At 40.0% G+C, this 16,876-nt stretch overlaps 1 protein-coding gene across 3 annotated transcripts; it reads left to right on the top strand.

Moving 5' to 3' along the window:
• Positions 1–335: 335 nt before the first annotated feature.
• Positions 336–15,199, top strand: ssuh2rs1 (ssu-2 homolog, related sequence 1). 3 transcript variants are annotated; one of them, XM_080533252.1, is made up of 13 exons: positions 336–556; positions 978–1,039; positions 1,871–1,975; positions 8,386–8,461; positions 9,108–9,237; positions 9,883–9,943; positions 10,042–10,163; positions 12,220–12,282; positions 12,500–12,579; positions 12,905–12,997; positions 13,148–13,253; positions 14,533–14,640; positions 14,739–15,199. In XM_080533252.1, the coding sequence occupies exons 1-13, from the start codon at positions 534–536 to the stop codon at positions 14,877–14,879; spliced, it is 1,170 nt and encodes a 389-aa protein (XP_080389378.1). In that variant the 5' UTR covers positions 336–533; the 3' UTR covers positions 14,880–15,199. The 3 variants fall into 3 exon arrangements, with proteins under 3 accessions (XP_080389378.1, XP_080389380.1, XP_080389379.1); XM_080533254.1 differs by lacking the exon at positions 12,905–12,997; XM_080533253.1 differs by lacking the exons at positions 336–556; positions 978–1,039 and adding an exon at positions 1,523–1,598.
• The last annotated feature ends 1,677 nt before the right edge of the window (positions 15,200–16,876 follow it).

Below are 16,876 nucleotides of genomic sequence, written 5' to 3'. Positions count from 1 at the left end.
CCGTGCCTGCAACATTACATTATTACATAACCTTCTACAGTGTTATGAATAATAATTGTATATGCGCCTTCCCAACCATTGTAGGTTTCGATTCCGCTCCCTGTCACAAATATATGAAGACAGGATGTACTGATCCAAAGTCCGGGTTTAAGTCCCAAACAATCACAAGCTATCTTTGGGCAACAAGCCAAACCGACCCAAGACCAGTTTGACATGTGCTTTTAGCTTCACTTCCTGAAGGAACTGAGACAAGGTAGAAATCACGCAGTTACTTAAAGGTGACTTATATTGGTTGCTTCCACATTATAACCTGAAGTAGGCTCTTTAGGTACAGGGAAACAACATTTTTGATAGGGGGTCAGATTTGTTCAAACAAATTAGATTTTTCAGTCAATCTCAAGCCATTTTGTGGAAGTCAATAAAAGGTAACGGCAACTTGTGTCAAGTTCCCACGTTCCTAGACCTCCGTGTCTTCGGCTGACAGCCCGCTCGATCTTGCTTTTTAAACCAGTTTCCTGAATCCTCAGGTTGACATGGAACCACCACCACCTGTAAGGTGAGGGTTTTTAACTTTTACTTCCAAGCACATCATGTGATGTTATCTTGATGCATCTATCTATATGGATCATTTGGTTGTTTTATATTGTTGTTATGTTGTAAACAAATATGGCTATCATAGTGGGCCTGTACACTTCTAGCTTCCATGACAGTTATACCAAAGCCTCTATCAGGAGTCTCAAATGTAGAACATCTCTGGTTATACATGCTTGAAATACAACTATTTCTTACCATTTTGAAAAGAGAAGGTGCCTATAATGTTTTTGTAAGAAAGGGTGCCTATAATGTTGTCCAGTCCATTTTTGTCCAGTGTGGAATGATCTGAGATTTGCTGACATGATAAGTAGCCTAATTTTGTCTGAACTGCCCTACTGTCTGAACGGTCTGTCTTATTCACCTGATTTTTTCTTTTTTTAAAGTGGCTATGGATCTTATGGAATCACTAATTCTGGTTATGTACCAGCAGCAACAGGAAGCCAAGGTAAACTTTAAAGATCATCTTTCAAGGATAATTTTATCAAATGATTCACACATTTTGGGATGATTAATTAGCCTGTACGTGTGATAAATTAGTTAAATAGTTATCGTCAGTCATATTGGAGACATTCCTTACTAGATCGTGAGCTTAGAATTATAACGTTCTATCTCCGTTGGGTAGTTCAGAGATATTGAGCGTCAAAGTTTTTACATTCCATTATGTTTTGTGAGATGGAACCTTTGTATTTGATGAATTACTAACTCAAAAATTTCAACATTTTACAAATATGTTAATAAACACCTAATGCCTAAAAAAATTAGTTAATAAACACCTAATGCATCAGATTATGTAAAAAAACTCAATTTTGACAAAAATGGAGATAGAACCTTATAATTCTAACGTCACGCGATGTCACTAATACCAGGACGAAGGAGGAGTGTTGGGACGTGGCCACTCCTCTCCACAACTGCGCTCCCTGTTTAGAGTTCGGTAGTCGTTCACACGCATTGAACTTGCTTATATGTTTACCTTTTTTTGAGAGTGAATATGGAGGTAAATCAAGGTGAGCATAATTATAGTGCTGAATTATACTTGCTGAGTTGCGGTAGTTTTGGTTAAATGGCTGGTCGTAATGATACTTGTGCGTTATGGAATATACAGTATATCCCATATATAATTGTCTATACTTACCCTCACATTGATATAGCCAGATAGGTATGGAAGTAAAGAAAATGTAACGAAACTGTGTTATATAGTTGTACTAAATGTGTTTATGAGGGTAATAATTTCAATCGTGTACTTCTCGACTTAACTGGTTTGTCTGGTTCCTGTCAGCTTTGTATGCCCCGCCTGCGTCCGATTTCCTAGGACCGAGCGCTCCTCCGGCGAGTATGTTTGACAGTGTACCCGGCTATGAAGGAACCGTCTCTGGAGGCGGAGGTATGTGTCATCAAGAATGAAGATCTTTATCCATTGTTTGCTGGGTGCTAGTAATCTTTAAACCAGCCATCAGCCAAACAAACATGATAGAATGATTTTAATGCATTCATACAGTGGGGTGCAAAAAATGTGGCCACCCCTGGTTTAAATGTCTGTTACAATTAATCTCCAAGTGATCAATCTCAAAGCAAACCTGAACACTTACGCTACAAAGTTAAACATGACACCTTTCTGCGAATGTTTATAAATGATATATAAAAAAAGGAAATGGGCCCTGTGCAAAAGTTTGGTAACCCTTTTGGATTATTCTTTGTTACCTTTTGAGAAGTTGATTACTAAGGCCCAGACCAAGGTGATTTACTCATTAGGGCTTCAATGAGTCAGGTGAATATAATTCCAGGGTTGAACTATATATTCTGAAGTAACTCCATGCCTTCTAAAGTATCCAACTGCGGTGGCTGTTGTGTTTGGTGTTAAAAACCATGGGTTCCTCTAGTCTAAACAGTTGTCCAAGGATGTCAGAATCAAGATAGTTTCACTTTCACCATTAAGGAGAAGGCTACAAAAAACTGCAATGTTTCAAACTACCTACTTCCACTGTCAGAAGCATCATCAGAAAATGGAAAATAAATGGAACAATTGAAGTCAAGGCAAGATCTGGAAGACCAAGAAATATTTCAGATAGAATGGCCTGAGATCTGGTGAGAAATGCTCAGAAGAACCCACACATCACTGCAAAAGAGCTGCAAAAAAGAGTAGCAGACACCGGTCTAGTTGTTCACAGGGCAACAATACAGAGTACCTTAAACAACAAAGACCTACATGGCAGAGTTGCCAGAAAGAAGCCTTTCCTATGACGTCAACACAAAATTAAGCATCTGAAGTATGCAAAAGAAAACCTTGAGAAACCTGAAGCCAATTGGAACAATGTGCTTTGGACTGACAAACGCGCACGTGCATGCAAGAAGGCCAAAGAATATTTCTGAGCTAGAGGTGTTCTGCCAGGAAGAATGGGGAACAATTCCCAAAACAAGAATTGAAAGACTCTTAGCTGGCTACAGGAAGCGTTCGCAAGCTGTTATAGTTGCCCGAGGAGGAGTTAGTTTAGTTTAGTTTATTTATTTAGCACACAAGAGATTGTGCAAGGAGGGAACGAAGCCCAGAAGGCTTGTACATAGTTCCACTCCCGTCAATATCTATGTTTCAAATAAACATCAAGGAACACTTAATGCATGTCAATAAGAGAAAAGAAACCACAAACAAAATCATATCCATCGGGCAGAAAGGTAGGATAGCACATACAAACACACAAGACAAAAACAAACAAAAAAACAAAAAAAAAACAGAAAATAGATACAAGGATAGTAAGATTAGTAAAACAATTGTTACAAAGTACTAGCTGACAGGGTTCCCAAACTTTTTCACAAGGCCCTTGTCCTTGTTTTATTATTTTGAAACTGCAAAAAGTTAAAAATAAAAATGTATCTTGCTTTAAAATGTGATGAAATGTGTCATGTTTAACTATGTACCATTCAGAGGTTAGGTTTGCTTTTTTTCACTTAGATATTAATGGTAGATATAACATGATGGATATGATTTTGTTTGTGGTTTCTTTTCTCTTATTGATATGCATTAAGTGTTCCTTGATGTTTATTTGAAACATAGATATTGACGGGAGTGGAACTATGTACAAGCCTTCTGGGCTTCGTTCCCTCCTTGCACAATCTCTCATCACAGCTGGCTGACCACAGTCGCCAGGGCAAAACTAATCATTAGCCAACTCGCCAATCTCTCATCACAGCTGGCTGAAGTGCGTGCTGCAGATGACTCCACAGTCGCCAGGGCAAAACTAATCATTAGCCAACTTGTTGAACCCCCACTAAGGCGACGGTCCAGCCCCTTTTCTCTCCCCCCACCCTCCCTCCCTGCCCCCGACCCCCCAAACCACTCTGCCCCCGACCCCCCAAACCACTCTACCCCCAACTCCCAGACACACTCATCCACTGAGTCCACTGAGCTCTCCTTCCTCCAACTCACGCCGTTCCTGCCTTTCTCAGCTAAGTTAGAGAAAATGGTGAAGACAGGAGTAGAGCTCACCCCGAAAGCTGCTCCATCTCAGGCAACTCTCCATTCTACAACACCTGGCCCCACACTCCCTGTGACGCCAGCCTCATCAACAATGCCAGCCTCATCAACAATACCCATCGCCCTACCCCGCCACAGGATGCTATCTACAACACCCATCCCCATCCCCCGGATGACACCCAGAATCAGTTGATGCTCTAACAGTCCCTGCTTCCATAGAGTTGATACCATTGACATTCCTGATATAAAGCTGGGACTCTCAACTCTTGCTATCCCTGTTCATATCAGTAACAGAACAGTTAATTGCAAGTCTGAATGCTTTATACACCCCTCAAATTTAATTTCTGTACCCTGCCACACACAGCCCACACAGAGACCAAACACAAAACCACTCAAGCTAGCACTTTTCAATGCCAGATCCTTACCTAATAAGTCTCTCTTAATCAACAACTTGATTAGCTCCTATGAACTAGATTTCTTATTTATCACTGAGACCTGGTTAGATAAAGATAACAAGACACCAATTCTTATTGAGTCAGCACCCCCCAATTTTAGAACCTTAGATGTCGTTAGATCCCACAAAAAAGGTGGTGGAATCGCCTCTTTCTTCCGAGACAGTTTTAACTGCAAACAGAAATCCTTCGGGGAATTTTTATCATTTGAATATCTTTCAGTTGTTTTTAAATGTTCCACTCGAATTCTTTTTATAATTTTATACAGACCACCCCAATACTCTACTAGCTTCTTTAATGAACTTACAGAGCTTCTCTCCATCATTACTACTGAATTTAATGGTCTGATCATTGCTGGTGATTTAAATATTCATGTAGATAACTCAGAGGACAACAAAGCCAAAGAACTCTCTGTTCTGTTAGATGTTTTTGAACTTCAACAACATGTGAACCTCCCTACTCATAATCGAGGTCACACTCTGGACCTTATCATCACCAAAGGCCTAGATATTTCAAATGTTGTTGTAACTGACATTGCCCTGTCTGACCACTGTTGCATATTCTTTGACGTATCTATCTTTCCTGTTATTCAAACTATGTCTAAAACTATTTCCAAACGATATATCAATGAAAAGACCAGTGCACTGTTCACACAGGCCTTTTCCCTAGCCCCCCCCCCCCCAAACTTCTATTCCAACCTCAGTAAATGACCTTCTACACGATTTCAACTTAAAAATCACAAAAACCATTGATGATATTGCACCCATTAGATCCAAATGCATCTCTGGTAAGCAAAAAGCTCCCTGGAGAACTGCCCCATCCGTAAAGACCCAAAAAAGAGAATGTCGTAAAGCAGAGCGCAGATGGAGAAAAACAAACCTTCAAGTCCACTATGATATCTATAAAGAGAATCTTCAGAACTATAACTTAGAAATAAGAAGTGCCAGGCAATCATTTTTCTCTAAGATCATAAACAATAACATCAATAATGCCCGCATCCTTTTCAGAACTGTTGACAGACTAACAAATCCCCCAACACCCATTGCTCAGGAATTTCACTCAACTAGTAAATGCAATGAGCTTGCATCCTTTTTTAACAATAAAATAGAAACCGCCCCGCGGTGGTGTAGCGGTCTACGCACTGGCCGCTAGTGCATGCTGCCCACCGGGGCCGGGGTTCGTATCCCGGCTCGCCAGATCCAGATAATGGCCGAGGCACACGGGAAGCGGCATATTGGCCGGCCGCTTCCGAGGGGGGGTATAGGAGTATTTCTGGACTAGGATCCGTCGCGCAACACCGCCCCCTGGGGTGCCGGAATAACAGTACTGGGCTCGAGGAGCCAGTCAGCCTAGTCTGCCTGGCGCCCTCCTCTGGGACTGCCGGCCACGGGGTCGGGCGGCGGATCCAATGCAATAGGCAGGGGATAATTGGATGCTAAGTTGGGTTAAATTGGCTACCAAATTGGGTGAAAAAAGGGATAAAATCTGAAAAACAAATTAAAAAAAATAAAAATAAATAGAAACCATTAGACAAGGTGTAAGAGCCAAATATGGTCCTGTCATATGTGTGGTAATTCACTGTGTGGGCATGGGGTGGCGCTGTCACAATACCTGAGGCAGGTCTTTATAAGGTAGTACAATTGTTGTTATCGTCAGGTGTTGACCCCGGAAGGGCAAATAGGTTTGACCGCAATGGCGCTGAGTTTGTTGTTGTTATCGTTTTATACCAGTGATTAAGCCAAATGGAATGTGGCACATTCGTAACGCAATAAAGGTTTTATATGCAGCAAACCAATGACTACGGATCGTGTATAACCAACAGAACACATCAAACTAGAACGCACGGCACGTCAACCAGAGTCCGCGGGTTAGCATCTCAGTAGCACAGTATTAGACTGTGCTCCTTTAACATTGTCAAACCTATTTGCCCTTCCGGGGTCAACACCTCATTAGGTCTTCTGTGTCAGGCATGAAAAACATGTCCCCATTAACAACCCCAAATAGGGCGGACATAACAACCATGTCACAATTTAACACCATTGATTACAAGACCCTAGATAAAATCATGTCACGTCTTAAACCATCCACCTGTGCCCTTGATGTCCTGCCAACAAGCTTTTTAAAAAAACATATTTAGCTGCATGGCAGGCGAACTAATACAAATAATTAACACCTCCCTTTCATCAGGAATCTTCCCTGAAGCCCTGAAAACTGCAGTTATTAAGCCTCTACTAAAAAAGAACGGCCTAGACCCATTTGTACTAAACAACTACAGACCCATATCAAACCTTCCCTGTACAGGAAAAATTATTGAAATGGTTGCCCACGAACAACTTAGCAATTATTTGACCCTAAACCTAAATGATCTCTTTGATGACTTTCAATCAGGCTTTCGCCCCCTACATAGCACTGAAACGGCCCTTATTAAGGTCCTTAATGACAACACAGACTCCGGAAAAATCTCAGTTTTGGTACTACTAGATCTTAGTGCTGCCTTTGACACTGTAGACCATGACATTCTAATAGATAGACTAAAAACCTGGGTAGGACTTTCGGGCACTGCCCTAAACTGGTTTAGATCCTACCTACAGGACAGAAGCTACTATGTCTCCATTGGCAACTTTGTATCTGACCAAATTAAAATGACATGTGGGGTTCCCCAAGGGTCAATCCTTGGCCCCCTTCTATTCAATCTCTACATGCTTCCATTGGGACACATCATAAAAAAGAACAAAATTGCCTACCACAACTATGCGGATGACACTCAAATCTACATAGCCCTCTCACCGAACGACTATAGTCCCATTGACAATCTCTGTAATTGCATTGAGCAAATAAACGCCTGGATGACACAAAACTTCCTCCAACTAAACAAGGACAAAACAGAGATAATTGTATTCGGTGCACCTGACAAAAGATCGAAAGTCAGTGCAAAACTTGATTCTCTCTCTCCTCACAGTCAAAAACTGTTCAGAAATCTTGGTGTAATTCTAGACTCCGATCTAAACTTCAACAGCCACATAAACTCAATAACTAAATCAGCCTACTATCACCTGAAAAACATAACAAGAATGAGAGGTTTCATGTCCAAGCAAGACCTTGAAAAACTCATCCATGCATTTGTTTCGAGTAGACTTGATTATTGTAATGGTCTACTAACAGGCCTATCTAAAGGAGCTGTTCGTAAATTGCAGCTCATCCAAAACGCCGCTGCTAGGGTCCTAACAAAAACAAAGAAATTTGAACACATTACACCAATCCTGAGATCCCTGCACTGGCTACCAGTCTCTCAGAGAATTGAATTCAAAATCCTCCTAATTACATACAAATCACAAAATGGTCTTGGACCAAAATACATATCAGATCTCCTCCCACCCTATATTCCCGCAAGGTCCCTAAGGTCAGCTGAGACAAATCAGCTAATAATTCCAAGAGTAAAAACAAAACACGGTGCAGCAGCTTTCAGTCACGCTGCTGCATGCTCCTGGAACAAACTCCCTGAAGAAATCAAACAGGCCCAAACCCTTAAAATATTTAAATCTAAGCTAAAAACCTTCATGTTTTGCACCAGTTATGATTAAACACAAACACTTCTATCAATGTATTTTTTCCATTAACTATTGTCTTTTTAAATGTTTTATCTATTTACTTCTTATATTTGCTTTTATTCATTGTAATTTTTATTTTCTTATGCTCCTCTTGCTGTATTTTTTAAATAATGCATGTAAAGCACTTTGAATTGCCCCTGTTGTATGAAATGTGCTATACAAATAAACTTGCCTTGCCTTGCCTTGCCTTGCCATGTTTGCACCCCACTGTATTTGGTAGAATCACATAGCCTTGATCTTGAGCCTCACACTTATCTGTTCCAAGGTGGATACTTGCCCCCTCCCATGCCTTCTTACCCGGTCCCACAGCCAGCACCTGGGCCTGCAACCCCACACTGGAAGTAAGAGTCCACTACTATTCTACTGTGCTGTGTCTTAACCTTGTGCAGTTATCAGAATCAGAATTCTTTTATTTGGCCAAGTATATCTGCACATACAGGAAATAGGCTTGGTGAGGTTGGTGCAGAGGAGATAAAAAAAAATATAAAAAAAAGAATTTAGAAAAAAAACTTGATATATACCACAATGCATACACAACTGGGAGTGCTGATGGAACACAATAAATTAAGTGACAGTCCAATGCTGCATTGCAATAGATTACCTATTTGACTAGGGTCTAAATGTGGTTTGTGTCCACATCCTAGGAGATCCGATCAATAATGTAACCTCTGTGGATGCAGCTACTTCTCATATGAAAGCTATTTTACAATAAATATTGCAACCAGTCAATTCAATGCTAGCCCCTTCACCATCAGAAACTGGGAGACTATACATTGTGGCAGATTCATGCAACAGCAAAGCCCAACAGCTATTGGGCATAAACAACATAGCCAAAACCAAATGAAGAAAACTGTGCCACCTTTCATGCAGTTAATTTTCCAAAATATAACCACATTTTAATAATATAACTGCATAAAATATGGTATGTTATTTTTGCAAAATATGTAGTAGTTGTATGACAGATTGTTGTAACTGCCTCATCCACAGTATCCCATCCATCACTGAGGATACTGCTAAAGAGGCCTTTGCCATGTTTGCATCCAGTAAGTGCTGCTACAGTTCAGCACCAGTAAAGGATGGTGTGATCACCAACATGGATGCTTTCAACACATACAGGGTAAGAGGGCCGAATAAGGTAGGAGGGCGGTTGTTGTTTCTCTTTGCATGATGTCTGTCCACATCAGCATATCAGCAACACAGACCTTACATAAATGTGTCCTCTTTTGTGTACAGAACCTCTGTTGGGACCAACCCAAAAGGTGAATGGAATAATGCACTAGGTGGCGCTAAAGTTTCAAGTAATGATGTGTCATGGAAAGAGGAATAATACCTTCTACCAAGTTCAAGTTTCAAGTTTCAAGTTTATTGTTAGGTCACATTACAGTGAGGTGTAATCTAACAGTCTCTAACATTCACTAATGTGACCTAATAATAAACTTGAAAACGGAGCCATAGGGGTGCATTGGGATCGGCCCTTAGGCTTTAGTTCCTGACATTGCAGCACAAGACGTAAGGCAATAGGCATAATTCAAGATAAAAATGTGACAGTAATACAGGACACAAGTGACAAAAAAATAATAAGACAGGATATAGTTAGCAGTATCCGGACAATTTGCAGAAAAGCAATAGGCATAATACAAGATAAAGGTGACAATAGTACAGGTAAGACAGGATACACTAGTGGTGCAACTAGTAATAATAGATAGTACCACACTCTTTCTTAATGTTATTTTTTGTGTGATTTTGTTTCGCCCTTTTCTAGTATCGCCTAGAAACCTTTACAGAGTCAAGGTCTACAGAATGGAGTCACATGCCATATCATGGTACAGTACCAGATCTATAACAGCTTCTTCTCTTTTTCTTTTGTTGTCAAATATCTCCATCTTGTTGAATGTCTGTTTAACTTCTTCTTCATTGGTAGGTCAGGCAGTGGATGCTTTCGCTCAACAACCTCCTGGGCCCTGGGATATTGCTGCCAAAGGCCCCACCTTCTTTCAAAACGACACACAAATCATCAAGGTTCCTTACACCTCATCTGTCAAGGTATTTATTTATTTGGGGGCGCTTAAGCCCAATTTATACTTCTGCGTAAAATCGACGGCGTAGCCTACGCCGTAGATTGCGTAGGCTACGGAGTAGGTTGACGCGCACCTCTCCAAAAATGTAACTACGCGGCAGTGCCTACGCAACCGTAAGCACTGTGATTGGTCCGCTTGGTAGCACATGATTCCGACTCTCTCGTAGGCCAAAATGCGGAAGCCATGACAGAAATGTAATTTACTTTTTCAATTGTACAGTGGGTTTTTCAATTGTACATAACTATGTTTTAATAAAATATTGAAGTCTTTGACTTTTCCTAAAATGGTGTTGTGTTGCACTTCCTATTATTAAATATGGTATAGATACATCTAAATAAAAAATACAGGCATTTATACCTATAACCGCCACAACGTCAAATCGACCCACATATAAAAATGCATTATAACCGCTATAGGCAACGGCACAAACAATAGTCCCTCTACGCGGCATTGCATTGTTTATGTCGTTGCCTAGCAATTACAATGATATGATTCAAAGTCTACTCATTCTCTCTGAGGGACTTTGTGGCTGGTCTGCTTGTATCCTTACCCAGGTATGGGAAGCCATTCAGCAGGTATTTGCTCTCAACATCTGCTGCCAGCCAAAACTTAATTCCAAATTGATCTGGCTTGTTGGGCATATAATATTGCGTGAGCCGGCACCTTGTTTTCGTCGTGAACAGCTGTTCCACGGTGATGTCCTGCCCTGGCTTGTAGCTTGAGATGCAGTTTTGTCTGAATCTCTCCCACACTTCAGCCATGAGCGCAAACCTGTCGGTGGTCAACCGGGAGCGTCGGGTCTCCTTCCTGTCAAAGCGCAGAAAGCGCATGATCTCCCGAAACCGGTTCTGAGATAATGTGGAGTTGAAAAAGGCATTTCCCCATTTCTCCGACCAGAAACTTTCAATTTCAATGTTTTTTCCGGCAGTATCCACCCCTCACATATAGCAGAGCAATAAATGCCTTCAGCTCAGCGACTGAGACATCCCAGGAGGCGCGCTTTCTTTCGTCACGTTCTGTTGCAACATAAGCCGATGCTGTGGTTATTATGGTCCATTTGGGGTAGGTACTTTGTTAATTTAGTTTTTTATGTGGTGAATTACGTTTTACGCATATCACACCACCCAAATATTCTTCTAATAGCCTACCCATTTCCAGTGTTATTTTTGACTGATTTACATTGACGTACAGGCAAAGCGGTGAGTGTTGTCAAAGATACTTAAATTATAAAACAAGAGGACCAACACCATTTTATGACTTGAAATATTCATTTGTGAACACAATGCCTTAATACAATGACAGAATACATTTTGATGTAGGCTCGGATACTAGAAATGCCGTAGCCAGGCACAGACGTCAATTTGACCCGTTGGCGGTTTTAGGTATACAGCGCCCTCTGGCGGTTCTAGTGTTAATAAAGATTTGAAAAATTATGATAACCATCGTATCATCTTAGTTTAATGTCATTTCAATGCATTATAGACATTTTCTTTACAACAAGCATAACAAAAAAATCTATATTATGCCGCTATGAGTACACCGACCAACGCAGAAGTATAAATTGGGAGAGCCCTTTGCGTAGGCTACGGCGTAGCTGCGCGTAAATTCAACGCAGAAGTATAAATTGGGCTTTAGTGGCGTAGCTGCCGTAGCACATTAAAGAGCATGCCGCATAATCGCAAGATCCCTGGTTCGATTCTGGCCATCGACATCCTGCATATCATCCCTCCTCTCTCTCACCCATCCTTCGTGTCAGTCTCTACTGACATAATTGAAATGCCCTAAAAACATATTTAAAATAAAAAGGTTTATTTATTAGTTGAGTAAAGCATGAAAGAAAGCATAGATAAAAATAACTGTACGTACATCTGGGTTACCTGATGCATCTAGTCCTTATATGGCAAACCACATTATATTTAACATATCTAACTTAGATATTTTGTGATGTGTGTAAAACATGTTCTAATCGTTTGACGTTGGCAATGAGATACCTTTGATAAAGTGTCATTATACATCAACAGAACTGCCATACCTGTATGGGGACAGGGAAAATGCCCTGCAAAGATTGTGCCGGTGCTGGTAATGTAAGTGACTGTTCCATCCTCCTTCAGTCCTTAATGTGAAAAGAAAGGCATTTTCATAATTCCTGAGAACTTTAGTTTTTACACATTCACATGAATCATTTCTTTTTGTATGAATCATGGTCTTGGGTTATTCAGTATGTCACAAACAAGATGAGGACCCTATAGCCTGTCAAATGGGTTATTTAACATATTTTTCTTGTTTTCTTATCATTATCAGAAAGTGTGCTGGGTGTGCAATGGCTCTGGTAATCGCTTTGATGATCGGTGTTCCCATTGCAGCGGAAGGGGGAGAGAGAAGTAAGTATGCGCTGCATCCAGTAGCCTCAAATCTCAGGTTAGAAACAGGCACACTTGGTTATAAACAGGTACATTTGGTTAGAAACAGGCACACATGGTTATAAATAGGTACATTTGGTTAGAAACAGGCACACATGGTTATAAATAGGTATATTTGGTTCGAAACAGGCACACATGGTTAGAAACAGGCACACTTGGTTAGAATCTACAGGCACACTTGGTTAGAAACAGGCACACTTGGTTAGAAACAGGCACACTTGGTTAGAAACAGGCTGTTTCTGTTGGTTGTCTTGGTTGACATTTTATTAAAAGAAATTCACCCCAGTTGCAGAAATTGTAATGGCAATGGGTCAACGAAATGTAAGACCTGCGATGGCCGACGACAGCTATTGGTTTTCATCAACCTCACCGTTAAATGGTCAGTATTATTGACTCTTCTTTTTTTAATGACTGATAGTCTCATAGATGCTACAAAGACTCTGTGTCTGTAAAACTGGCCTCCCCAGTATGTCTAATCGTTATGATACATAGATGGGCTGCTTGTTTGATTTCTGTATTCAAATTCCAGGATTAATAACAACGAGGACTTTGTTGTGGAACAGTCAAGTGGTTTGAAGGTGGCCAACTTGAGCAACGTTTCTGGGAAGGAGATGTTCAGGGATTCTCAGTACATGGTAAATTACAATGTTCATCATTAATCCTTCTTTATGAATCATGAGATCAATATGATACAAATAGAATTTATGATCATTATGAATGTGATCATATTCTAAATTTGAATTTTAACCCATTTGAATTCCAAATATAATACTAAATTACATTATATTTAAATAATAATTTAAAAGGTGTATGGGATGGATAGCATTTGATGTTGATATCCAGCATAGTGCAATGCATTATTCCTACCTGATAATAATGTAGGGTGTTCACACAAAAAAAAATGCTTTCACTTTAGATTACAAGAAATGTATCCATCATCCACCCATAGAGAATTGTATGAGAAAAACAATGGTCCAAACCCATGGTTCTATCATGTATGGTTCAAAAGGTATCAAGGTTAACCTCTTTACATACACATGCCTTACTGGAATTTATCTCAATAGAATCTAGACCTAACAAGTGGTCACTGCTATGCAGAAATGGAATGCACATTATGAAATTCAGCTTTATCTTTTAAACTATTCATTTTTATTACACAACCCTATATATCATTCTTTTCAGAATTTTAAGACCTATATTAATAGCAAATGGGAACATTGATCACGCAATTCATAGAGAGCCAACTGACGTTACAAGTTAGCCAGACCATTCACATAAACAGCGTCTAGCGGGCGAGAGTAGACGGGGCTCCGCTTGAAGTTACAACCAGAGCTTGAGGAGGCGACATTTTCTAATCAAAATCTGCTGGCTACAAGACAAACATGTATCTATATGTATATATTTTTAGATAGAAAACAAGTTGAATTTAATAGAAAACCATCCGCAAAGACGATCAGACTTAAATAACGATGCGTATCTTTCAAGTGTCTCCTTAAAATCGGCATAGGAAAAAAAAACTGATGTGAGGAGAATTGCGGGTACACCAATAGGAAGTCAAGATGCCTTACATACGTACATTTGACGTGTCCAGTCAAATGTATTTATTGTAAAAGGCATTTTGACCAGGGGTGCCCAAAGTATGTAAGTATGTAAGTAAACTCAACTCAATCATAATGACTGACTGGTGCAGTTGAAACACCCATCACGTTGTTGCAAACAATAGCCTCGCAATTCAAGTTTCTCCAACCAAATCTCGAACTTGTGACCTCTGACTTGCCATTACATGTGACTGTCTCCTCAAATACCCGATGTAAACCAGCTACGCTATCGAAAAGCTAGCAATTCAACAGCACAGGTAAGTGGGGGTGTTTGAACTTGAGGAGTGAGTTTACCATCTCAACTTCTGTTGTGCAGGTATACCCGGTGATGGGGTTCCCTGATCCTGCAGTGGTACAGGCTGCAGAGCGCCTAGTGAGGGACCACCAGGGCAAGTACTCTCAGTCATCACGCATACTACAACAGGTAAAGTCTGTTTCCCTCTCCTTTCCATATACAAATCACAGCAAGAGTTGTTTTGGATTACATTTTACAACACTCTGTCTGTACTCTTGTTGTTGCAGCGTCAGACCATAGAGTTGATTCCTATCACCAAGGTGTCCTACAAGTGGAAGGGGAATACACACATTTACTTTGTTTATGGGAATGAATTCAAAGTCAATGCTGATGATTATCCAGCTACCTGTTGCTGTACAGTGATGTAAACCAGGAAAGTATTTACAGAGGAAAGCATTCTGGATACGTGCAATGGGAAGCCAAAGTATTGTCATCATAATGCATAACATTACAAGGGACCAAATGATGACTGAAGTTTATACTTGATGCAATGTAGGATGATTTACTCACTCAACTATTCTCCAATGCACTATATGAAAGAATATTATATTAAATATTACAATATTAAATTGTGCTTTGAATGTTAAACAAAAGTTATATTTTTTATCATATTTCTTACTATACAATATTTGTCTTCATATCAAATGATTGCCTTAATAAAATAATACATTTGGCTGTTGTATCAATACTTACTTATTTTTTATTCAAAATACAAATAGAACATACAACTTGAAGGAGATTCATACATAATTACACTCATTGTAAATGACATATCCACACACAAGTCCGTACAAGCATACCGATACATACACTTTCAACAATTGTCTCTGCAACTTAAATCGTCCTCAAAGGCAATACTGCTATGTTAATACAAATATTTAAATAAATTAAATTAAAAAAAGAAAGAAAGAAAAGCAGCATATCAAATAATACTGCAGCCTTCATATCACCAATGAGTTAACCTTATCTCAAATGAAAATGTAGCCACAGTGACTGTGTCATCTACTTGAGAGAACAATTAAACAAGTGCAATCATGTAAAAAAAAATAATGAAAGAAAACCGTATACAAATGATTCTCAAAAAACATTTAAAATAAAATAAAAATAAAAAGAGGTGGTCAAGAGTTTGACATTGCCTGTGTTAAAGGTGACCATCTTTCAGCAAACAGGTCAATTTTCAGCTGTAATCTTGCTGTGATTCTTTCCATCATGTAGACATTTTTTAACCTCTCTCTCCTCTGTGTTTGGGGGCTGCGGCTTCAGCCAGTTGACTGTTATTAAAATGTTTGCTACTAGAAGCAACATTCTCTTTTTTATTTTATTTTTATTTTTTAGCTTTATTTTACGAGGCGAGACAATTAAAGAACAAAATTCTTATTTACAATGCCGGCCTGCAATAAGGGGAAAGGGGAGGGGGGCTGAAAGATAAAACATGTTAAAAACAAAGCACAATAAGCATTAAACACATGCATGCAACACAAACAATACAACAAAAGCACCAACGGACATCAACAATGGAACACAACAGCAAGCACAAAAAGCAGACAGGCAACACAAGACAATACAATACAACAAAACGCACTGGGACACAGCCAAAAAGCAGACAGGCAACACAAGACAATACAATACAACAAAACGCACTGGGACACAGCCAAGCAAACACAACAATACAGCAGCAAGCACTGATACACAGTCAGGAAAGACAACAATACAACAACAAGTGCTGGGACACAACCAATCAACACAGCGATACAACATGGGCACTAAGACAGATACAACATGGACACCAAGACAGCCAGTAAACAAACCAATACAACGATACACACTGAGACACAGTCAAGCAAACATAAATACGGTACAACAATAACCACTGAGACACAGCCACCAAATACAACAACAGCAATAAGCACTTACGAAACAGGCCAACAAACATTAGAAAACAGTAATAACATTAACACAGAAAAGCTTAAAAGCAGAGAATGAGCAGACATGGGGGCATAAAAACAAGTGCAGGTGGACAGAGGGGGTGTGTAAAGGGAATGAATACAAGTGCTGCCCTACAGAGAAGAGAAGCATGTGCAGGAATCAGTGAGGGTGTCTGAAATAGTGAGTCTGAAGGCAGAGAGGGAGATGAGTTTATCCAGTTTGAGGGTTTTTTGCAGAGCATTCCAGTCAGAGAGGGCAGCAAACTGGAATGATGCACGGCCAAGGGAGGTGGTGGATTTGGGAATTTTTAGTTGGATGTGGAGTGAGGATCGGGTGTTGCGAGTGACAGGCAGAGGGTGAAGCAGGAGACACAAATAGGGGGGTGATAGGTGGAGGAGGGTTTTATAGATGAGGGTGAGCCAGTGCATGTGACGGCGGG

The sequence above is a fragment of the Nansenia antarctica genome (genome assembly GCF_963989245.1).
Source record: "Nansenia antarctica genome assembly, chromosome: 6".
NCBI classification, from domain to species: domain Eukaryota; kingdom Metazoa; phylum Chordata; class Actinopteri; order Argentiniformes; family Microstomatidae; genus Nansenia; species Nansenia antarctica.
Note: the sequence above shows the minus strand (reverse complement) of the source record. Positions and strands in the feature narration are given on the sequence as shown.